Source organism: Prionailurus bengalensis, chromosome D1 (assembly GCF_016509475.1).
Source record: "Prionailurus bengalensis isolate Pbe53 chromosome D1, Fcat_Pben_1.1_paternal_pri, whole genome shotgun sequence".
Taxonomy (NCBI): domain Eukaryota; kingdom Metazoa; phylum Chordata; class Mammalia; order Carnivora; family Felidae; genus Prionailurus; species Prionailurus bengalensis.
This window is the reverse complement of record NC_057346.1, coordinates 97,763,124-97,785,814: the sequence shown is the minus strand read 5'-3', so window position 1 is coordinate 97,785,814 and position 22,691 is coordinate 97,763,124. Positions and strand designations below refer to the sequence as shown.

At 61.8% G+C, this 22,691-nt stretch overlaps 2 protein-coding genes across 9 annotated transcripts in view; one reads left to right on the top strand and one right to left on the bottom strand.

Annotated features, from left to right (window-relative positions):
* Positions 1-1,092: 1,092 nt before the first annotated feature.
* TP53I11 (tumor protein p53 inducible protein 11) lies at positions 1,093-16,449 on the top strand. 4 transcript variants are annotated; one of them, XM_043581026.1, is made up of 10 exons: positions 1,229-1,384; positions 1,913-2,126; positions 8,825-8,883; positions 11,123-11,196; positions 11,941-12,088; positions 12,708-12,766; positions 12,986-13,034; positions 13,459-13,555; positions 14,504-14,605; positions 15,321-16,449. In XM_043581026.1, exons 5-10 carry the CDS (start codon positions 11,960-11,962, stop codon positions 15,452-15,454), a joined length of 570 nt encoding a protein of 189 aa, XP_043436961.1. In that variant the 5' UTR covers positions 1,229-1,384; positions 1,913-2,126; positions 8,825-8,883; positions 11,123-11,196; positions 11,941-11,959; the 3' UTR covers positions 15,455-16,449. The 4 variants fall into 4 exon arrangements, with proteins under 4 accessions (XP_043436958.1, XP_043436959.1, XP_043436961.1 ...); XM_043581025.1 differs by having other exon boundaries at positions 8,783-8,883; XM_043581023.1 differs by lacking the exon at positions 8,825-8,883 and having other exon boundaries at positions 1,093-1,384.
* A 1,092-nt stretch (positions 16,450-17,541) lies between these two features.
* Positions 17,542-22,691, bottom strand: part of TSPAN18 (tetraspanin 18) — a 185,799-nt gene continuing 180,649 nt past the window's right edge. For all 5 annotated transcript variants that reach the window (XM_043581017.1, XM_043581018.1, XM_043581020.1 and 2 more), the window contains one exon: positions 17,542-20,642. In XM_043581017.1, the coding sequence (XP_043436952.1) occupies positions 20,595-20,642 (48 nt within the window). In that variant the 3' untranslated portion in view covers positions 17,542-20,594. The remainder of the gene's footprint in view (positions 20,643-22,691) is intronic.

Genomic DNA, 22,691 nt, shown 5'->3' with positions numbered 1-22,691 from the left:
TGTAGAGGTTGAATAACTTGCCAGATGGCTGAGCCAGGGTTCGAACCCGGGCAGGGCACTCCCAGAGCCTGCCTGATTAACCCTTCAGGACCTGGTCCAGAAAGAGCTCAGACCTGGAGTCAAAAGAGACCTGGGGCAACCACTCACCTCTGCCTGCTCTATTTACTTATCTCATGAAATGGAATGTGTCATCAACCTTGCCTTTCTGTCCCCACCCCCACTCCCATCAGATTAAAATGAAGAGATCCAGGCATTTTTCTTAGAAGAAGGCTGCAGGGTGGTGAGATCTGGGGTGGGAGGCACATTACTGGTCACAGGGGGTTGAAATGAGCCAGAAATTGGGGTGGGGGGGGAGCGTTGTTTGTAGGAGCCTGGTTCTTTTAAGCTGACAGGCTCCCACAGACCCCAAACCACCCCCATCACCCTCCCTTACCCCCCACAGGATGCGCAGAGATACAAGGTCTGACAACTGTGCCCCCCAGGACGGGTCCAGGAGCCCCAGATAAGATCTTAGTCCTGTGACAGTGCGGCTTACAGCGACATGGCTGAGGCCCGGCTTTAGGATGAAAAAGGTAGAGGTATATGTGGAGGGGTGGGTGTCACTTGGAGAGGGGGTGGGGGGGTCTAGGCTGGAAGCCCAAATCCGAAGTCAATGATCATCATCTGTAAAATGGGATGAATCCCGCGGCTGGTATAGGCTGTTGTGAGCATCAGCTGAGTTAACGCTTGTAACTCCTTGCGCACACGGTGCCTGGCAGGGAGCGGGCGCTCAGCAGATGGTGACCATTGTTGTCACTGTGTTCCCTACACACTTGGGTATCTACCAGCCAAAGCAGTCCCTTCCATTTTAGACACTGGCCTAGGCCCCAGGGGATACCCCAAGGATATTTAAGACAGCGTGGTCTGCCAACCCGTGGGGGTGTTGATAGTCTCACGAAAGGGGCGCGGGCTTCAGAAACTTGCCAGAAAAGTCTTCCTGGGCGCCGCGGGCCCTCCGCTTTCATTCTCCGGCGCCGTCTCCCGGGGCGTGAGCGCGCCCCCCGCAGGCAGTCCCTAGGAAAGCCTCGGCTGGGAAGCCCCGGAGCCCAGTCGCCCCAACCCCTCTCCCCCTCCCGCCCGGCGGCCACCCTCGGGGGCGAGGCAGCCGGCGCGTGGGAGGGGACGGCGCGCCATTGGCTTGCGCGCGGGACCGAGAGGAGGGACCAGCGCGGGCCGCCAGACTCGGGCAAACCCCGGCCGCGCAGGACGCCGCGCGCAGTCCCGCCCGGCCCTGCCCTGCCCTGCCCTGCCCCGCGCGGGCGGCGCGATGTGAGGCTCCCGAGAGCCCAAGCGTCCCCTGGCTCGCCAGCCCCGCGCAGCGCCGGCGCCAGCATGCGCTAGGAACGTAAGTTCTGTCCCCCGCCGCCGCCTCCGAGCCTCGCACGTTCCCCTCCCGCCGCCGGCCGGTACCTGCGCAGCGCAGCCCAGCCCAGCCCAGCCCAGCCCAGCCCAGCGGGGCTTCTGCGGCCGCAGGGTCATGGGGGCCCCGGGCGCGCGACCTGGACGCCCCAGGACCTCTCGGACCCGGCAGATTCTGCCGCGACTCCAGGGGTCCCCTCCCGGCCCCCCCCCCTCCCGAGGCGCAGTCCTCCAGCCCCTTCGGTTCCTTCCCTCTGCCTCGGTTTCCCTGTCTCCCCTGGCTTTCTCCCTCCGCTGTGTCTGCTCCGTTGGACTGTGTATTTCGCCCTTACCTCCCCCCTGTGCTTCGGAGCAAGAGAGAAAGAGCGAAAAGCAGTTTCTGTCTCCCTGAGGTCTGACTGTTGTCCCCGCGCTCGGTTCTCTGTCCCCTCCCCCCCATCGCCATTGTTCCCCGGTCCGAGGAGTGCGCGGCACAAACTTGCGAGTGCCCCTCCTTCTGTCTTCGCCCCCGCAGGGCCGCTGATCGCGGTGGCGGAGTTCCCGCTGGCGGGTCCTACTGGTTCGGCCGGCCGTGGGGGCGCCCAACAGCCCGGAGCTCCCCGCCTGGGGTCCCCAGCTCTCAGGCCCGGGTCTCCGAAAGTGGGTGAGTGTCTGGAGCCGGAGATAAAGGACACGTTGGAGGAGGAAGGAGCCAGACCGGGAGAGACCCCCGACACCCGGCCGGGGAGGTAGGTAGGGGGAGGGGGAGGGGGAGGAGGCCGAAACCGAAGCCGCGCCTAAGCCCCAGTGGTTGGGTGGGAGGGTCAGGAAAGCACAGGTGGAGACGTCGCCCCCCCCCCCCCCAGTCTCCCCTAAGTCGCGCGCTCAGCAGGAAGGGGGCAGTGTGGGGCCATCGGCCTGGCTCTGCGTGGGCTGGGGCTCCTGCCGCGGACAAAATACTCGCACCCATCCAGGGGGTCTGTCGAGGAACCGCCAGAATCCCGCGCGCATCCCCGGCGCGCCCCGCAGTATCCGGCGCCTGCTTTGCGTCCCCTCGCTCCGCCCTCCCCGCCCCCACCCAGTCCCGGGCTCCCGCCGCCCCCTCGCGGCCCCGGGGGAGCCAGTTTCTCCGCCGCCGCCGCCGGAGCTAGGTGGGCGGGGGCAGGAGCAGGGCGGAGGCCGGGAACCCCGCGGCTCCTCCAGAGCCCAGCGCCCATGGCCAAGGCCGAGTCGGCGGTCCCACCACCGCCCCGCGCTTCCTGGTTGATTTCCTTCAGACAAACTTTTCCTGGTGGGACAGTCCTGCGGGGAGGACGCATCAGGGCCGCAGGGATGCCCACCCCAACTGTGCGGCCTCTTGGACCTACACGGCTGGTGGCCTGTGTGGAGAAGGCCACGGCCCTCTGCAGACCCTCTCTTCCTGCCGCCCAAAGAGCGCAGGGACGGAGAGTGGGTTGGGGTGGGGGGCGTTGGTGGAGTGCCAGGAGGGGACACTGTGCCTTCCTTAGCGGAAGCCTCACCCTCAGCCCAGGAGGAGGAAAGGTGTTTCTCGTTGGGCTGTTAGGAAATAAGGCACTGTGTGTTCTCCAGGTCTCTGTTATCCCATCTATAAAATGGGCCGTCCGGTCCCTGAGGTCCCCTCTGGCTCCAGTACCCCGGGGATCAGCAGCCCTGGCGTCTTTTTTTTCCCGCCCACATGCTGTAGGTCTTATCAATCCTTCCAGATTTGGGGTGGAGGGCTGAGACCCAAAGTCCCTCACCATTGTCTAGCTGTCAACACTTTTGCTGGATCCCTGCCCCCAGGCCCCGCAGTAACTTCTCCAACTCTATACGCAGCCACGGACAACCCTCCAGCCCCTCTGGAGAAAGGCCCTCCCCCTCGCCGGTGTGCCGGGTAGGAGAGCCATGAAATTAGCAGTGACCCCTAGACATACACAGTTCTAGACTCTTCCATGCTTTCACTTACCGAACAAATTGGGGGCCCGACGCCAACGGTGATTTAGTGAATGAAGGGCCACAGTCCCAGGCACTGAGAGGTAGCTGAGAACAAAATGAAGATTCTTTCCCTCACGGAGCTGACACTTAAAGGGTAGAGGAAAAAAATGATAAAATTAAATTAGACGGCGTATTGGGAGGTGAAGGGGGAAAAGTTGAGTGTCAGGGGGTGTCGAGGCGAGGGGTGGGGGTGCTATTTTACATAAAGGTGGTCCAGGAGGCCTCCCTGAGGAGGTGACTTGTGAGTCAAGGCTTTGAAAGAGTGAACTGTGGGAATAGCTTGGGTAAATAAAGATCCTGCAGAGATCGGCCTGTGCAAAGGCCCTGAGGCAGGAACATATCTGCCGTATTTGAGAAACAGTAAGGAGCCAGTGTGACTGGGGTGGAGAGAGGGGGGTGGGGAAGAGATAGGAGGCAAGGCTGGCTGAAAAGGAATGACGCCTGTCCATTTTGCAGAGGAGGGAAGTGATGCTCGGATGGCTCTGAAGTTACCCCAGGACACGTAGCGGTGGCAGCAGGGCAGGGTGCCCGATGTTCTGACTCCCGGCCTATAATATTTTCGCTTCACCCTGCAGCTCAGCTACTCATTGGCCACACTGGTTTGCGTCCCGGCCAGGGTCAGGCCTGGCCAAGAGCTGGACACATGGAGGGGAGCCACCCAGGCTTAGTAGCTCAAGGGGCTCCATATCCCTGCAATCCGTTGCCAAACCCTCTCCAGGTTCTCCCTGCCCGTCTGTCGTGAGTGCCTCCGGGCCGCATCTGCCTCCGGACCCAGAGGGAGTCCCTGTTCCCTTCCCATTTCCTTCTTTGGCCGTCCCTTGTAAACACCCCATTCTGTATCCACATGTAGCCCCTTGAAGGGGACTGTTCTGAAGCTGGTATGGTGAAGGGAGAAACTGAGGCAAAGAAGCTGAGTCTCCTAGTCTCAAAATAACAGCAGCAACATTACTAAGCGCTCACTATGGAACAGGTACTGTTCTGGGTGTTTTTGTGCGCCTCCCCATCAGTGGATGGTAGGTGGCCTTATTACACCCATTTAACAGATGAGGAAACGGAGGCCTAGAGAGGTGGTGTCACTGGCCCAACGCCATGCAGGTACACAAGCCTTTTGAGTCTTAACCCACTCCTTTGACCACTAAGCCAGAGCCCCCAAACCTGGGGGAGATGGGCAGTCCTGGCTGGCCCATCCGCATCCCGGGAAAAGTACAGGGACCCTTCTGCCTGCCTCCCCCGAGCCACCCAGAGGGCAAATCACCTCTCGCTTCTGGAACAGTTGGCATCCCTGCAGGGAAGTTCCTTTTGCCCCCGTTGTCCTCCCCTGGTAGAGGTTTGGAGAGCGGTGGGAGGGGCGGTGGGGTATTGACGTTATGTCCACTGCCCCCTCTCAAGAGCTCTGGCCCCATGGCAGCCGGAAGCCAGGCCGTCCCCAGGATCATGGTCCCGTGGGATCCAGAAGCACCAGCTGCCTTTGAGGGCCCTGACGCGGTCGCCAGGCTGTGGGGGAGGCAGGCCCATTCCCGGCTTGAGAGGACAGAAATTCTGCCCTTTGTGAGTGACGGTAGGGACAGGGAAGACCCTCTCAGCGACTTCTGAGTGACGATGGGTGGCCGGGTGGATGGCCGTCAAGGGCTGAATCCCGCTTGCACCCAGCAGCCCTCTCAGGCCCTGGGGTGAGGCCCAGGGATGCCCCCTCCCTGTCCCCTGCTCTCCCACCCTTTCCGACACTGCGGGGAATGTTTATTACTTTTTTCGTCCCTGACGATTTGCAGATGTTTGTTTATGATGAAAGTTGGGGCTTTTCCTCTGCAATTCTGGAAATCAGGCACCTTCAAAACAAAGAGAACTCGTGGCTAAAATAGGCGTGTCCCCAAGAGGCCCCCAGGCAGCGGGAGCTCGGGCCTCGTGTGCCGCTGGAGTGTGGATTTAGAAGCCAAATCATGACTATCACAGCCGGGAGGGCCCCAGAGACCATGCTTCCATTTTTTTTTTTTTTTTTTTGAATGAATTAACCGAATCTCACAGTTGGGCCCTGGTTTTCCCGCGGTGGCACAGTCTTTGGTGACCTCAGCTGTCCTGTCTCCCCGCCAGTGACTCAGGGCTCCGTTGGCAGCTCCCACGTTCCTGGAGGTTCTTGGAAACGGGACGTGGAATCCCTTTCTTGACTCAGGATCTAGGCCTGTCACCGTGGCGGGATTTGCATCATGCTCCCCGCCACCCCCCCACCCCCCCCCCCCAGTTCTACCTGTCACCCTGCTCCCTTGCATCCGCGCTGAGCCCAGGGGTGACGTGGGACACGCGCCAGAGAGATGATACGGCGCTGCCCTCGACTGGCTCACCAGCCACTTGACAGGCGAGGCTGACTGCCTCAGGCCGGCTCGGCCTTTAGAATAACTACACCCTCAAGGGACGCGCTGCCCGGAAGTCGGCTTGGCTTTGTGCCTTAGCCCGAAGGCCCCGAGACCCACGAGGACCACACCTGCACCTTAGCAGTCACTGTGATGATGTCCATAGGACAGCCGGCATTAGCCAAGCCCCCTTTGTGTCCTGGGGCTTCTTAGTTTTGCTGTAACTTTGCCGACAAGCTGGTAAGTCGGGCCTCATGACCCCCATTTCCAGTGCAGGAGAGGTTAATCTGCCCAAAGGCGTAGGGCTAGTAAGGAACATGGGTCCCTTCATCCCCAAGCCTCTCCCGTACGGCCCTTGAGATGTGAGATTCACTCCGCCTGAAGACCCAGGCTGGGGGCTCTGGGTTGGGGGGTCTTTCGACCCCATCTTGGCCAAGGGGCTGGTGGACTGCCCCAGGAAGGGACGATGGGGTGGATGAATGGGCTCCTTGCTGGGGCTCCCTCCTCACCTCCGCTTCTCTCCGAGCAGGGCCTGGAGGCTCCGCCTCTCACTGCCCCCTCCCTTGGCACTGCCCTGTCCCAGCCCCTGTTTCCAGCTATTTTGCACCCGTGTGATAACAGAACAATGGGCCTCCCCGCGGCCCTGCCCCGGTCCCGCCAGAGCCACAGCGCCTTCACCCAGGGGAGGCTGGACCCCAGGAAGGAAGGAAGGAGTTCGGATGCTGGCAACCTGCCAGAGACTTTCGAAGCGAGATGTGAGGAGGAAGATGGCTTACAGCGTAGTTCTTCCTGGAGGTCAGGTTCCCCAGACATCGCCACTGGCCCTGCCCACACACCCCAGCTCCTCGCGGGATGTCTATTCGAAGTGCGGTTACCTCGGTTCAAGTTTCAACTCTGCCACTTACCCCGAGACGCTTGAATAAGTCACTTGGTTTCCTCGTCTGTCGTCCTCCTAGGGTTGTCATGGGGATTGCAGAGAATTCCTGGTCTGGAAGTCCTCGTCCCCTGCCTCCAGCCCTGGGGTGGGTGCTCTCCGGGGCCGTGCCTACCAGATGGGGGAGGGACAGGTGTACTGTCTCTTTAGCAGAGGGTCTTGTTCGAAAAGGAAGTGGTTCTTGGCTCTGAGACTCAGCAGCAACTGCCCTGAATCAGCTGGTGGGTGTTCTGGGCCCCAGGCGCCCTTCCTCTCCTCTCCCCTCCCCCTGCCGGTCAGGTTTCTAAGCCAGCCCTCATGGGCACAGTCTCCACGCCAGGGACAGCTCTGCAGTCCGGCCGTTTCTATGGAAACCAGGCAGGCTTCTTGGGGAGGCCGTAGGGGGGTTGGGAGAGGTCCTTTAGGACCAGCACGGGAGTGACGCCCCAGGCCCGTCTGACCTGCCGCCAGGGCAGGGCCTTGGCAACCGCCCCATAAGCAATGTCATTAATTGCTGTCCTGTATGGAGCTCACAGCAGGTGCCAGGCCCCTTGAGTGCCTGTGCTCAGCGTCTCCTCACAACCCTGTGAGCTCAGAAGTAGCAGTGTGGTTTCACCAAGGATGAGATGAAAGCTCAGAGGGGTTGGGAAAGTTTCCTGAGGTCACAGACAAGTAAGAGAAAGAGTTGAGGCTTGAGCCCAAGTTGGCCTAATCGTGCAGTATATTCCCCACCCCCCCTCCCATTCTCCCCTGGCACTTTGTACCCCTGACAGACCTCTCCCTTCCCGGCCTCCGTGTAGTCATGACCTCTCTGTCTTACTGCCACTGGGAGCTCTTAGGGATGTTCTTCCTGGCCTCAAGACGTCCCCGCACTTGATGCGTGGGGGGGTGTGTGTTCTGCAGGGAGTCAGAGCTTGGCCAGCAGTGGGGGGCTCTCAAACCCTTCCCCAGCTCACTACTCGATCGCAAATATTTGCCGAGCCCCTCCCATGCCAGGAAGTGTCCCAAGCCCCGCGAGCCAGACCTACAGAAAGCCCCGGCCCGCGGCGCTGGCCGTCTAGCGGTGGCTGCAGCTTTCGTGGAGGTGGCTGTCGTGACCTCTTCCCGCCTGCTCTCCCCGCCTGTCCTGACCCCCGCCGCTTCCCGGGCACCCCATGGGCCGGGCCCTTCCCCGAGACATCGGCGCCCACTCTCCTGTGTCCTCGGCACCCTGGACCCGCTTGTCCGAGACCACCAGCCAGGAGGAGGTGTCAATTTCAAACCCAGCCCTGCCTGACCGCGAAACCCCTTTCCTGTACTCCTGCCGTCTCTGGGCCTCAGCTTTCTGCCCTGTCCAGTGTGTGTTTGGAACAGAGCCCCCGCTTGGGCCCTGCCACGTCTAATATAGCGTGATCTTGGGTGTTCTGGGTGGGGTTCGGGAGGCCTGCTTCCCACAGCCCAACTGTCACTCCTGTGCCGATGAAGGGCCTGCCCGCGTGCCGAGGCCCAGCGGGAAGATGCTTGGACGAGATAACAACCCTGCCTTCGGATCACCGGGTCTCCGGGAGCCCAGGCGCCCATGACGTGACTAGGCCTATGGGCTGGAAGTGGCCAGGGGCCACCCACACTGAGACCCACGGAAGTCGGGAGGGGCTGTGTCCCAGAAAGCTGCCCGGAGGGAGGGGCCGTGCGGCTTTAAAGAACCAGGAGTGTCGGGGTGGGGGGACCGAGAGCAGGGAGGACCCTCCCGGGGGCAGTGGTTCAGAAATGGGAACCACTGTTCAGAAGGACAGCGACTTGCTGGCTTTATTGGGAACTGAGGTCAGAGAGGCCAGCGAGGGGCAGAACGTAGAGGGTCCTGAACTCAGGCTCTAGGGGACTGCAGGCTGCAATGTCCCTGCACCTGTTCCTTGCTTGGCTGGTTGTCCTCCACGCTGCCCCTTCCCTCAGCCTCCCTCGGGCAGCTGGCCTCACCTGGGGGAAGCCCTGGGGGCCCTTCGAAGGCAGCTGGCCCTGGGAAGGAAGCAACCGCCCTATGGGGCAGGCTTTTTCCATTGTGCACGGCTGAATGGCTGAAGGAAGAGAGCGAAGTGTGAGTGTGGGCGGGCAGGGCACTTGGCCCCAGGCACCCAGGGACTCAGAGGGGTCTGAGTTCCCTCGCCCTATCCTCCAGCGCATGCACGGAGCCAGTGTTCTCGTGGCCCCCATTTCCCAGGGGCAGAAACTGAGGCTGGGAGAGCTGCAGTGAGCCAGCTGCCCCAAGCCCTACAGCAGGTAAGAGGGCAGAATCGGGATTCGAACGCACATCTGGTTCAGACGCGATGCAGGGGGTACGGCAAAGGAAGGTGCCTTCTGTCCTCACTTAGGTTAAAATGAGACCAGGCTGGGGGCGCCTGGGTGGCTCGGTCGGTTAAGCCTCCGACTCTTGATTTTGGCTCAGGTCATGGTCTCACGGTTCGTGGGATCGAGCCCCATGTCGGGCACCATGCTGACCGCACGGAGCGTGCTTGGGATTTTCTCTCTCTCCCTCTCGCTCTGCCTCTCTCTCTTTTTCTTCCTCTGTCTGTCTCAAAATAAATAAAATCAACATTAAAAAAAAAAGTGAGGCCAGGCTGAAAAACACCTGGAGTGGGAAGGGAAGCAAGTTCAAGGGCAGATCTGAGGGGGCCGTGTACGTGGCTTGCCTTGGGGGTAGGGCCTGTGGAGGGGCTGGCGGGTGTATGGGAGTGATACAGCCCCCCACCTGCCCTCCCCAGGCTGGGCCCTGTGCTGTGGGTGAAGAAGGAACAGAACTTAGTGCTCAGAGGAGTTAGCTGCGCAGAGGCAGGTGCAGGGGATTCTTCTCCCTGGAGATTTCCCTGTCCCTGGGAGGCCCTAGGGCCCTTTGTTGGTGATGAGCTCCTTGCTGGGGGCTGGGCTGGGGGGAGGCCACAGCGGGTCCCACCAGCCCGGGTACCTGATGGCGGTGCCTGTGGATAAAGCCGGCCCCCCCCAAGAGCGGTGCTGATGTCAAATGGAGCCCGGGACACCGTAGTCCCCTTTCTGTACCCAGTCCCTGCGGGCTGGCCCTGCCACGCTCCACGGCCCCTGCCTCGCAGGTTCAGGCCCGCCGCGCGGAGGGGAGCGTCGTGCACGCGTTGGTGGCGAGGGGTCACCGGGCGGAGGAAGGCAGCTGTCGCTCTGAGCTGGGGTCATTGATGCAGCCCAGGCCTGGTGGGCTTGGCCCGAGGGCCGGCCTTAATGCCGCAGGACTGAGGTCCGTTCATAATTGTCAGACTCGGCGGTCCTTCAGCGAATGGCTGGCTTGCCAAGCCGGCACATCTGTCCCGTGGAATATTACTCTGCCATAAAGAGGAGAAGACCGTTGACTGGCCCAGCAGCTTGGATGGACCTCAAAGGCATCTCATTCGTTATGCTGAATGAAAGGGGCCGGTCTCAAATGGTTCTAGTCTTTATGATTCTACGTATATAACACACTGGGAAAAAGACGAACAGAGCCGGGGTGACGGCCAACAACAGATCCGTGGCGGCCAGGGGCTAGGGGTGACGTGACACGGGCGGGGCCTCCCCCCCGTGCTTCCTGGGCCGAGGACGGGTGAGGGGGGAGCGAGCCCTGGCTGCCACCAGCAGCGGCTGGCCGGCCCTTGCAGGCTGTCTCGAGCGGGTCCACCTGGCAGCGGGAGGGACACCGGGCTGATCGTAGCCTCTGGGGTCACGAGAAGTGGTGGCCAGCGTTGAGGTGTGGGGACAGCGCCCGGGCCCTGAGGAGCAGTGTGGCTAAACCCTGCTTTCTCGGGCGGGGCTGGTCACCTCCCCGCCAGAGGGCCTTCTTGGTCACCAGCGGCCACCTCCGCGCCCCTCCCCTGCCCCAGGGTGAGTGTGGAGGGAGGGGACGGCATAGCAAGGCGGGGGGGGGGGGGGGGGGAGGGTTGTTGGGCGGGCCCTTGGCCTTGAATGTCACTCACCGGAGGCCATCGGTACCAACTTGTGTGGTTAGCTCCAAACTTGAGATACTCTGCCATTTCCCTCCTTAACCCGAGTCGAAAGCCACGATATCCACGCGCCCCACACTTGGATTCCGTTCTGATGTTGCTTTGTCCGGGTGCTTTATTTTAGGACGCTGAGGGCGGCTCTGCCTCTGGCCGCCCCGACCAGGGCCGGGAGGGGGAGACTTGGCTGGTCCCCCACACACACCCCTCCGCTGGCAGCCAGACTGGGACCCAGGTCCGAGGCCTGGTCAGGGAGGTCCAGCAAGCCCAGCAGAGGGGCCGGCAACATCTGTGAGAGCAGTTTTGCGGCCTTGCCAGAGGGTAGCTGTGGGCTGGAATAAGGTGGGGGGGGGGGGGTGCTGGAGCCACTCAGCCGGTCTCTGTTGAACTTTGCTGACCTTGAGCTCCTCATCTGTAGAATGGGCGTAAGCAGCCCCCATGGCACCCTGGCGGTTCCCAGCCCAGTGCCAGCCTTCGGAGGCCTGTGCCTCACCGGGGTCTACACTTCTATCTCCTTTGCATAGGTGTGGTGCTGATTGAACCGGAGGACCGGCGGCCAAGTCATCTCCGTGTCTCCCGGACCGGCGCCTGGTAGACGGTAGGCGCTCAAGACCTGGCGGGGGGCGGGGGGGCCGTGGAGGATGGCGAGCAGACACGGGGAGGGGAAGAGGCTGGCAGTGCGTGCCCCTGGCAGGGAGGGGCACGGGCTTCCACCAGCAATCCCGGCCGTCCTTCCCCTGGCTCCGCTGGGTCCCGGGGTCACCCCGCTCCCCTTCTCTCAGCCCTGGCGGCTTGAAGGAGGTCGTGTGGGAGACAGGGAGGGAGTCTGGCTAAGGCGGAGGGGTTGTCTGGGCCACAGTTCCGTGGGGGACCTGGACCCCAGGACTCGGGCAGATCACCCCTCGTCTGGCAAGACTGACCCGGACTCCCGATGGCCCCCACCTCCCGGATGTGGTCTCATCTGGGCCCGAACGCCTTTCCTGGGCGCACACGCTCTGAAAGGCTCCGTCCGGCCTGGTGACCTGGGGTGTACCGTGTGCCTTTAGGCCCGATAGGCTCACAGAGCGGGAAGGGTTTTAGGAACATCCTCCCCCACCCATTTAATAGACGAGGAAGCCGAGGCCAGGAAAGGGAGACACTTGCCCCTTTCCTCACGCAGCCGGGTAGTTAGGGAGCCGACTACCAAGCCTGGGCCCTCAGATTTCTTGTTGGTGCTCCCCCTGCTGCCCCACGCTGACGGGGAGGCCTGGCCAGGCCCCGAGGTCCGAACTGGGTGCCCCTGACGTCTGGGGGCCGGGCAGGACCTGTGGCTGAGGCTGGTGTCTCCCCTCGGCCTCCGTAGACAGCGGCTCCAGAAGGAGATGGCGGCCAAGCAGCCCCCGCCTCTCATGAAGAAGCACAGCCAGACGGACCTCGTGAGCCGCCTCAAGACCCGCAAGATCCTCGGCGTGGGCGGGGAGGACGACGACGGGGAGGTGCACCGCTCCAAGGTGGGCCGGGCGGGGGGGGGGGGGGGCCCTTCAGCTGGCCACACCCGGGGGCCCACCTCAACACCCCTTCGGGGAGGCGGGTCCGGCCTGCCATCTGGGAGAAGAGTAGCTGTGGCTGCAGGAGCCCCAGGACTTAGCTCATTTTCTCTAGGAACGTAACGGAGATGTCCGGGGAATCGTAACAAAAACGAAGACAGATCGCTAGAATGAATTTCGCGCTTATTATGAGCCAGCTACTGCAACAATCGCTTTATAAGCATTATTTAATCTCACTAAAGTGCTGGGGGATGGTTATTAATCCATTTGATAGAGGAGGAAACTGAGGCCCAGAGAGGGCCAGGACTTGCCCGAGGCCGTTACCAGTAAGTGGCAGAGCCACGCTTCAAGCCCGTGTCTAGCAGACCCCTGAGCTTTTGTTCTCACCCACCGTATTTTCAGCTTCCTGTGTAAGCCCCGGTGTCAAGGAGAGGCAGAGGGGGGGTGGCTTCAGTGTGACCTTCCCAGCCTGGGTGACCTTCTGGCTGAGCAGAAGTACCCCGGTGGGTGCCCGGACACGCCAGGGGGCTCCGGGAGGGGAGTGAGTGGGCTGGGCATGGCCCTGACCCCTGTTTGTCTACAGATCAGCCAGGTCTTGGGCAATGAAATCAAGTTTGCTGTTCGGGAGCCTCTGGGGCTGAGGTGAGCACTTGAGCGTGAGCTTGGGCCGGGGGCAGGGTTATGGGGAAGGGCCGCACCAGACCCTGCCGCATCAGCTCTGCCCCGGTGCCCTCGTGCCTGTGGTTCCATCCCGTCTCGTTCCCTCCCCCTAACGCCAGCCATCCCTGGACATCTTGGCTGGAGAGGGGAGGGTCCCCTGGGGCCTGGGCGTCTCTGACCCGTCTCTCCACGTGTCCCCAGGGTCTGGCAGTTTGCTTCTGCTGTGCTCTTCTCCGGCATTGCCATCATGGTGAGCCCCCCCCCCCCCCCCGCCGCCCCCAGCCCTGGGTCCGGCTCCCTGTGTCCTGCCTCTGAACCTCTGCTGGGGGTTCCTCCTCTACCCTGGGGGCCCCGCTGCCTCTACCCACATGGTCATCATGCTGAAGGCCCTCTAGCTCCCTCCACAGTCCCAGCTCCCGACACTCATTCCCACCTGTACCCGGCCTGCTGTGGCACATCCTAGATCCCGTGGTCCACATTCCTGACTCGTTGCCCCTAGAAACCCAGAGCCTTCTGTCCTGGCACGGAAGGCCTGGGGCCAGTCAAGGTTCTGACAGTCGACTGCCCCAGGGATCTCAGCCCTGCTTCTGGGGGGAAGGAGGGACATGTCCAGAGGATGTTGCAACAGCGACCCCCACCAACTTTGCCCATGAACTTCCCACCAATGTCCACAGGCCCTCGCCTTCCCTGACCAGCTCTATGATGCGGTCTTTGATGGAGCCCAGGTGACCAGCAAGACCCCCATCCGCCTCTATGGCGGTGCCCTCCTCAGTGAGTATTGCTAGGGCAGACTCCGAGGGACGTGATGGGCAGCCGGGGACCAACGGGGACTGAGAGGAGCACGGGGAAGCCTTTCTTTGTGCCTGGGCGCCCCCTCTAAGCACCTGCTGTCCCTCCCTTCGGCTGAGTCTGTCTCTGCTGGGTGTGTGCTGCCATCTCGTGGCCACTGCTGGAATGCACCCAGTGGACTCGGCAAACACCGAATACTTACTGTGTGTAGCTCCCCCCACCTGGTCATCCAGGTACAGAGGTGAATGAGGCTCGGGCCCTGCCCTCCAGATCCTCACGGCCTAGCGCGGGAGACCAAATTGACACGGGTCTGCAAAACCCCTCCCACCCTTGGGCCTCTCCTTAGAACCATTCTGTTTCCGAATTTGTCACACCCCGTGCCTGGCCGGAAGCTGAGTTAACAGCCTTTAAAGCCTAGCACAGGTAGCGTCCCTCCTCTTCTCTAAAACATCCCGCGGTCCCTTTTACCTGCAGAATAGAGGCCCAGCCCCTCCACCTGGCATTCGGGGTGGTCTGTAGGGTGGATCCAGCCTACCTTCCCAGACCCGCCTCCCCCATATCCCACCGTGGGCCCTGGGCTCCGGCCGCATCTCGCGATGCCCAGTCCCCCGTTTCAGAAAGCCTCCGTGCCTTTGCACATGCAGTTTCCCCCAACCTTCAAGGGTCTGCACCAGTGCCAGGGGGCAGGGGCAGGGGCTGGTGGAGATCGGGGTGGCTTCAAGGACATCACCCATGCAGTGGGAGAGCTAGGGTTATGGGGTTCGGTGGGATGGCGGATGGCTTTAATTTGGGGAGTGTGAATGGGGGTGGGGAAAGTGGAAGTCTGGGTTCCTGGCAAATCTGCCCAGTGGAGGAGGAACGGGCCCCTGCCCCAAGGGGCTAGGGCTCAAGACGCCCTCCCCAGTCTGCTCTTTGTCCCCCCTGCCCCAGGCATCTCCCTGATCATGTGGAATGCTCTCTACACGGCTGAGAAAGTGATCATCCGATGGACTCTGCTCACCGAAGCCTGTTACTTTGGGGTCCAGTTCTTGGGTGAGTCTTGAGGTGGGCAGTGAGACAGGGAGGCTGACGGGGTGGGATGGGAGGTGTGGGCAGGGTGGCGTGGCCCCTGGCTTTCCAGCTCTTGCTGCCTGGTTTCCAGGAAGTGACGAAATCCATCTGAGGGGGAGGGGCTCACGTGGCCGTGTCTGCCTGTGTGTCTGTGCCCCTGTGCTCACCTACCCACACACACCTGTACCTTCTTGAATACACACACACACACACACACACAGAGCCACAGCCTCCCCCGTGTACGTGCACCTGCCGCCTCCCATAACCCATCGCTCACTTGTGTACCCAGAGCAGGTGTGATGGCATGCTCGCCCTTGCCCCAGTACCTGCCACGTGGGGGACATCACAACAGACATGTCCGTGAGGGCCAGCAGCTGGCAGGACCCCCCCAGCTCAGCATTCCATCTTTTTCCTTCTTTAAGTTTATGTATTTATTCTGAGAGCGAGCGTGGGAGGGGCAGAGAAAGAGAGAGAGAGAGAGAGAGAGAGAGAATCCCAAGCAGGTTCTGCACCGGCAGCACAGAGCCCAGTTCGGGGATCGAACTCCCGAATGGTGAGATCACGACCTGAGCCGAAACCAAGGGTTGGCCACTTAATTGACTGAGCCGCCCGGGCGCCCGTCAGTATGTCGCCCCGGGCTGAGGGTGAGGCACACCCCTCCGCTGACGTCTGTCCCTTCCCGGTCTTTCTCCCACAGTGATCAGTGCCACGCTCGCGGAGACCGGCCTCGCGTCCCTGGGGATTCTGCTGCTCTTGGCCAGCCGCCTCCTTTTTGTCGTCATCAGCATTTACTACTATTACCAAGTGGGCCGAAAACCCAAGAAAGTCTAGCCACTCGCTGGGCCAGGGGCCCCTGTGTGGCGGGGAGGCCCCGGGGCCTCAGTTTCCCTCTGGCTGCTGGAAGGCAGGAAGGAGCCTGCCCTGTGCCGGGCCTGCCCCCAGGCAGGCGGGGCTGACCGCCTTCCTTTCCTCCCGGGCACCCCCAAATGCTGTGATCTCCTGGGCTTTCAGGTTTGGGGAGGGACGGGGCCTCTTGAACCTCTGGCCCTCGCCCCACACAGGAACGCCTCCTCTTCGTGGGTCTCTTGGCCTCCGGATCCCCTGGACACTCACTGGAGAGCTTGAGTCGTGGGGTTTTGGCCTGAGATGGGGCTCTCGCCCCTTCTGCCGGGAGGCCCTTCTCTGGTTTGAGACAGGCTGAGCACTGTCCCCCGGTCCTCCCTACACCCCCGGCCACTCTAGTGCCCATGTGGCTGACCGTGGCTTCCGTGTATGCCTGGAAAAATCCAAGAATTTGACCCCGTGCCCCTATCCCTCCCCACCCATGGGAGCTGCCCCCTGCCCCCTCACCTCACACGCCTGCCCTTCCCACAGCCCAGCTGCGGGCGGACCCGCAGGGGTGGTGGTCTCTGAGCCGGTGCCTCCCTTTCAGCCTCCCTCTGCAGTGGGCCACCTGTCGCCAGAGCCCGGTCCCCAGCCCCAAGCCTGGCCACCACAGGCTCTCCTAGGGCCTTACTCTAGGCTGCCGTGCCTCCACCCGGCTCCCGGACGCCCCTAGGAGTCCCCTTCCCCCAACTGGCCTGGGTCCAGCCTCACCCCCAGGCCGGCCCCGACAGTGGACGCAGAGAGAGGTGGAACCCCCGTGATGGGGTTTGGAGGTGAAGAAGAGAGAGACACAGTGGCGTTTCCTCGTCCCTCCGGTCTGCCCGGTTCAGTCCCCTCGCGCACCCTCGCCCTCTCCCCGGGGTGCTGCCCCCGAGACCCGGCGGGGTGGGACTGGGTGCCCTTCAAACTCAGCAGGGGAAATAAATAGAAATATTTCAGCAGGCCACTCCTCTAATGTCGTCCCCACCCCAAGTGCCCTGGAGGAGGCTAACACGCGGTTCCCTCAGAGCTGAGGACACCCTCCCTGCCCCTGCTCGTGTGCCCCCCTTTAGCCCTCACTCCCAGTGCTCTCCTTCCCTCTAGGCCGCAAATGTGCACAGAAGTGGTGGCCCTCACGGTGTGGGGACAGGGGTAGAGAAAGGCAGCCCAGGCCCCAGACGTGTTTCTCATCTTGGGATAGTGTTGGGTAGGGTGGGGGGGGGGGGCAGGTGCAGCCCAGCTCCGGCTGCTTCCAAGTGAACCTCTGCCTGGGCCCCCTGCCCTGCCCACACCGGGCCCGGCTGTCCCCGAAGCCCAGCTGTAACTACTGTTCCACGCGGAGGGGAGGGGCCTGGCGGGTTGGACGCCCACCGCCACCTTGGGGAGTCAAGTGGATGGCCAGTGGGCAGTGCCCTCAGTGCCCTGGGGCCCCGTCACGTCCTGTATCTGACCCAGGCCTTTTAAGACCGGGCTGATCCTCTGGAGGGTGATGGGTGGTTTGTCCTAGTCACCGGTGGGCGTGGTGGATCAGTGCTTCCCCCCCCCCCCCCCCCCCCCCGCCCACCCAGGGGGCACGGGGGAATAGAAAGCATGGGCTTTGTAGCCTGGGTGAGGCACCTGCCAGGCTGGCCAAGCTGCCTCAGCCTCAGCCGGGGTGGGGGTGGGGCGAGCGGGAGGGCAGCCTGGCCTTGTCCCTTGGGTGGTAATGAGGGCCTGCTGGGATGGTGCTGTCGTGAAATTCTGTGCTGCTTGGACATCGGAGCTGGGCCCAGAGGGACCTAGCAGAGCCCGGCAGACCTGGTCCGGGGATGTGGCGGGGGGATTAAGGCAAGGAGCCGTCGCTGGGAGGGAGGCAGTGACAAACAGGGAGGGGGACCCACGCATCTCCTGAAGAAGGCCCAGTGTCGGCCCGGCTCCCCATCCTAAAGGTTTGGGAAGACACCCCCCGCCCCCGCTCCACCCACCACCCTTTACCTGTGCCCCTGGAGCCCCACGCCCTCCGTGCCTCAGCTCCCCCCTTCTGCCCCACCCCCACCCAAGCAAGACCACCTTCATCACAGCCACTATTTATTCTTCGTTCCTTTTTCTTTTTGTAAGAAACAGTCACAAAAACCAGTGCAAAACCATCAGTGTGGGCGTCCTGTTTTATATTACAAAAACTCCTCTTGATATAGAATATAAAAGGGGGGGGTTCACAGGAAATAAACATGATAAATTAGCTCTGCTATCTACTGGAAGGAACATTTACAGGTTTCAAAATAGACTTTCGACACGGGACCCATGGGGAAAGGGAAGAGGGGGCTTCTGGGAGATGGGGGTGCCGGGGCCTTAGCTGGTTCGGGGTATCCTGGCCGGGTCCCTTAGGTGTGGAAAGGAGGGATGAGAGCTTCGTAACCCCTCAGATGGGTTCCCTTTTCTAAGAGGCGGCAGCTTCGGAGCCGGAAGGTGGCTTTCAGTCTGGGGTGTGTGTGACCAACAGGGTAGGGTTGTTTATCGGCCGTACGTGGACCAGCCCAGTTAGACCTCAGTGCCTGGGAAAGGCTCGGTCGAGCCAGACTGGCATGGACCTTGCCTTTTCATGCTTCAGAATGGCTGCAGGCAGCCTTGCAAATAGCGACCAGCCTGGGTCAATGCTACGGACTGCCTGCTTTCTCTTTCCGGCCCCAGTGTGGGCAGTAGAAAGATTAGGGGCTCCTTGGCCCCCTTCTGGAAAGCCGTTAGGGATGAGTCTCCTATGCACCCTTGAACCTGCCTCAGCCAGATATTCCTCCAGGACCCACCCTTCCTCCCCCTGAGGGGATGGACTAGACAGGAGGAGGGGGGTGAGTGCCATATAGATGCCAGGCCCTCCTTACCTTGAAGGCCCCGGATTCTCCTGGGTGCTGCGGACCAGATGGGGCCCGGAAGTCTGGGATGCCCCTGGCCTAGAGCCACACAGTTGCCCAGTCAGACCCCGAGTCCCGCCCAGCCAGCTCTTTTTGTCAACCTTAGACAGGCCATTTGCCTCTGCTGGAGCCAAGCACGTGGGTGGGCGGGGCTGGAGAGGGGCATGCCCAAGGCCCCTCTCCGGCTCGGCTGGGGTTCCAGCTGCAGGGTCCCGGGGACGCCCATCGCTAGGGAGCCCAGGGCATCATGTGTGGAATTGCCAGGACAGGCTGCTACCGGGACTCTACGGCAAGCCCCAGCTTGGAGACCACGAGGGGGACCTGGGACTAGAGGGGACAGCAGGAGGGTGGGAGGGGGAAGGGGAGAGACAAGAGGAGGGTCAAAGCCAATCTTTACAGCAGGCACAGAACTGGGGCTGCATCTCTGAAGGGGGCAGGCGGCAGAGCAGAGAAGCACAGGGCTCCAGGCCACAGCTGTGTCTCTCCCACTGGCTGGAAAGCTGGAAGGGAGGCTGGAAGCTGACGCAGGGCCTGGGAGTCAGAACAGGCCCTTCCCAGACCCTGAAGAGGGACGTGGAGAGGAGGTCAGGCGCCACGCCACCCCTCCCCTTGCCAAGCCCGCGGCAGACATCACTAATCAAGCGTAAGTTGTCGGGCAGACACCAACTAGGATTACGCTGTCCTTTCCCTCGGACCCCAGGCCAAACCTCAGATCCTCTGACCAGCCTCCGGCGGTCACTCCTGATTCACTGGGGTCGAGGGATCTTGCAATACGGTCGCCGACACCGGTCTAGGATGTAAGGCCTGTATGTGAGGAACTGATCGGTGGGCGCTGTGTAGGCGTGAGTGAGTCTAGGGGACAACCTCTCCCTGCCCAAGCCTGGAAGAAACACACAGAAATGTGCTACGGGCAGTCAAGGGCCAGGAAAGCATGTCACAGCTGGAACGAGATGTCTTGGAGCTCTGTAGCCTGCAGAAAACGCGTCTGGGGGAAGACGATGTGTGGCCTTAACACTTTGGGAAGGAGAAAGAGAACGTGGGATGCCACGGATGCAACCAGAGAGAAACAGAGAACCCTAACGTGCAGTGAGCTGATGCTAAAAAGGCAGAGCAGTCCAAAGGCAGAAGGCTGTCTTGGGAGGTAGTAAGCTCCCCGTCCTTGGAGGTATGCAAGAAGACGGTGGCAAAGTCTTGGCAGAGAGCTTGTGGAAGACGTCCAAGCCTCAGTTCTGGTGGGGAGAGGAGAACCAGATGATCCCGGGGGTTCCTTCCAGCCGGGGAACCACAGAGTTGGTGAACAGGGAAGGGGTTAGGCTTGTGGGCAGAGGTGGGCAGTGTGGCAAAGGGATGGTAGTGTGTGTGTGTGTGTGTGTGTGTGTGTGTGTCCCTGCAGGCTTAGAAAGAAGTATGGGGGGTGGGGTGGGAGGAGAGCAGGGGCAATAGGCCGTAATTGTCTCAGCTGTGGGCCTGGGAAGTTCCTGCCCAGCCTGCTCTCTCTCTCGGGAAACCAGGACGCTGAGACTGACAGAGCCCTGGAAGCGGTGAGAGGCAGCCTAGGGACGAGTGGGTTCCAGTTCACAATTGTCACGCACGCGCTGTGTGACTGTGAATGACAAACTGCCCCTCTCTGGGCTTTCCGGATTATTTGATCCAACAGATGGGGGAAGCGAGGACCCTGGCAGCTAGGCCGTTTTCAGATCCAGCGTCTGTAGCCCACTCTTGGCCCCAGCCCGAGGCAGGGGCAACTCCATCCTCAGGAGACCAGGGCTTCAGTGTAGGTTCCAAGTCCTCGGGGACACGGTGCCCGAGTCTCCCAGGGGGCCCCTGGGCTTTGTCGATCCGAGGGTTGCTTTTGCCTCCTTGTTGCCTCGATCCTCCCGTCCTTGGCACCTGGAGCTGAGGAGAAGGCCCAGGCCCGGGGCTGCTAGGGGCTGGCGGGGCTGAGGAGGGAACCTGGGCTTGGGGTTCCTTTGGTCTCTAGTCCAGAGTGCTCCCTGGGTTCAAGCGCCGGGGCCCTCGCAGAGAGCCCGGAGTCCAGGCGGGGTACGTCAGTCCATTTTCTTGTCTTCATTTTGTTTTGTTAAAAAAATAGCTGTTTTCCTCTGCCCCTTCCTCTGGCCACTCAGGATGGCTTCACCTCCTCCCCTGGGGGCGAGAGGGCAAGGGGTGTTGGGTGCCGGGCAGTGGTGGCGGGGGAGGCTTCAGGCTCCAGGTCACGCCCTCTACTGGATGCCCCGGAAGAGACACATGGCAAAGATCATGGCGAAAAGCTGCAGAGGAAGTCGAAGTTGGCTTGTCAGGCTGGCCTCCCAGCCCTGCGCTGGGCCGTCCCACCCCGACGGGAAGCAGCCATCGGCCGCGGGACAGGAAGGGGGCCCACCCATCACTCAGCACCCTCCCGCAGTAGGGGTTCCTGACACTCCTTGGGGGCAAGCCCTCCGCATGGTCCCCTTTGTGCAGTGTAGTCACGGAAAGAAGGGAGCTTTGGACATGGGTTCAAATCCAGCTCCCCTATTTGCCAGCAGCAACCTTGGGCCAAACATGTCCCTTCTCTGGCCTGAGCATGTACTGGACACTGGCCTTACCATGTGCCGGGCACATTTCCAAGTGCTTTCCCAAACACCTTTTACAGAGCAGGAGGCAAGACACAGAGAGGTCATGCGACTCACCTAAGCTCACACAGCTGCAAGTGAGGGAGCTGGGGTTTGAGTCTAGGCATTCTGACCCCACAGCCTATGCTCCCAAGTCCCACACACTCTGCCTTCTAGCTCACAGGAGGGTGGTAAGATGAAGTAGAAGGTGATCAATGACCCAACGAGATGATTAGTAGAAAGTTACCAGGATCATTATTAATAGGCAAGGGCGATGTAGCCCTTCCCAGAGTTGAGAGCACAGTCACGGAACACCTACCTAAGGGCCCTGGGGTGTTGGGGGCAGGCAGAGACCCAGATTCAGGGATGCCGCTCTGACCAGAATGGCCGATGCCCCCACGGTCAGGGCTCTTGCAAGTTGCACAAGGGACAGTCCCTAGAGCCCAGGCTCATGGCCAGATCTCCGGGAGGGGAAGCGAGGCTGGGACAGGGATACAGTTAAGGTCCCTCCTCCCGGAGCAGGGTTCTGCCTCCCATAGGGGTCACAGCTGGGCTTGGGGGCTGGGGGTGAGGAGGACGGCCGATCAAGAATGCAGACATTGTCTAACGAGCCCCCCGCACCCCCGCCAGGCAAGCAGTCCCCATCCTCCGCAACCCCCACAATGCCAGGAGCAAGGACGGCCGGGGGGGGGGGGGGCGGGGGGGATAGGGACACGGTTAGCAGCGCCATCTTGCAGAGAAGTAATCTGTGGCTCAGAGGCCCTGTGTGGGGAGAGGCAGAGCCGGGAGTTGAAAAGAGTCCTTCCTGCGCGGGGCACACCCCCGCCATTTCCGCAGTCCCAGCGCAGATTTATCTGCTTCTGGCTCACGGTGTCCTCCCGTGAGAGAACTTCCCCTGGAGCGCTGCTGGCAAGCAGGGGCTCAATCTAGGCTTGCTGAATGAACGGATGAATGAATGAAGGACCCCTCCCGCTCCCCCATCCCCCACCCCCCACCCCCCATCCCCCATCCCCCACCCTGAAAGCTGCGCATGGTGCCGGGCATTCGAGACGTCCCCGAAAGGAGCGACGGGGAGGCTGGGGCTCCGGCCGCCTGACCTCGTTCCCCCGCTGGCCGAGGCCCGGGAGCGGTCCTTCCTGCAGATGGCCAAGCGTGGGCTATACGCGCTCAGTCCAAACTCCAGCAGTAACGGGGGCTGGAGACCCAAGAAGGGGGCGGGGAGAAGGGAGAGGCAGCTCCGCTCCTCGGCTGCGGCGCCCCCTGGTGGCGGCGGCCGGAGTCTGCAGCTGCCTGCCTTTTGATGGGGGTTCCGGGACTGGAGCGAAGGGGTTAATTAAGACCGCCCTTGGGAGGTGGACAAGGCCTCACAGGTCCCGAACCCCGCCCCCCCCCCCCCCCCCCACAAAGAGCCTGATCTAGAAGCACAAGCCGCAGCCCTTTCCTCAAGGCAGCGGTGTTGATTCTCAGTTAAGAGTTCACTCTGGACCTTGGGGGACCTTGGGGACCTTGGGGGAGGATTAGGCAGAGAGGAACCGCGAGGGGGGCAGTGGGAGGAGGATGGGGGGGTGACTCTCAGAACCTGCCCACTCACTGCTGGAGACTTGCTCGGATGAGACCAGAGTCCAACAGCGACTCGGGCAGCAGACAGGCACAGCGGGGCCTATACTGTCCCTACAGCAGGGAGCCAATTTGGTCCCAGATTTAGGATGTGGAGGCAGAGGTAGGCTG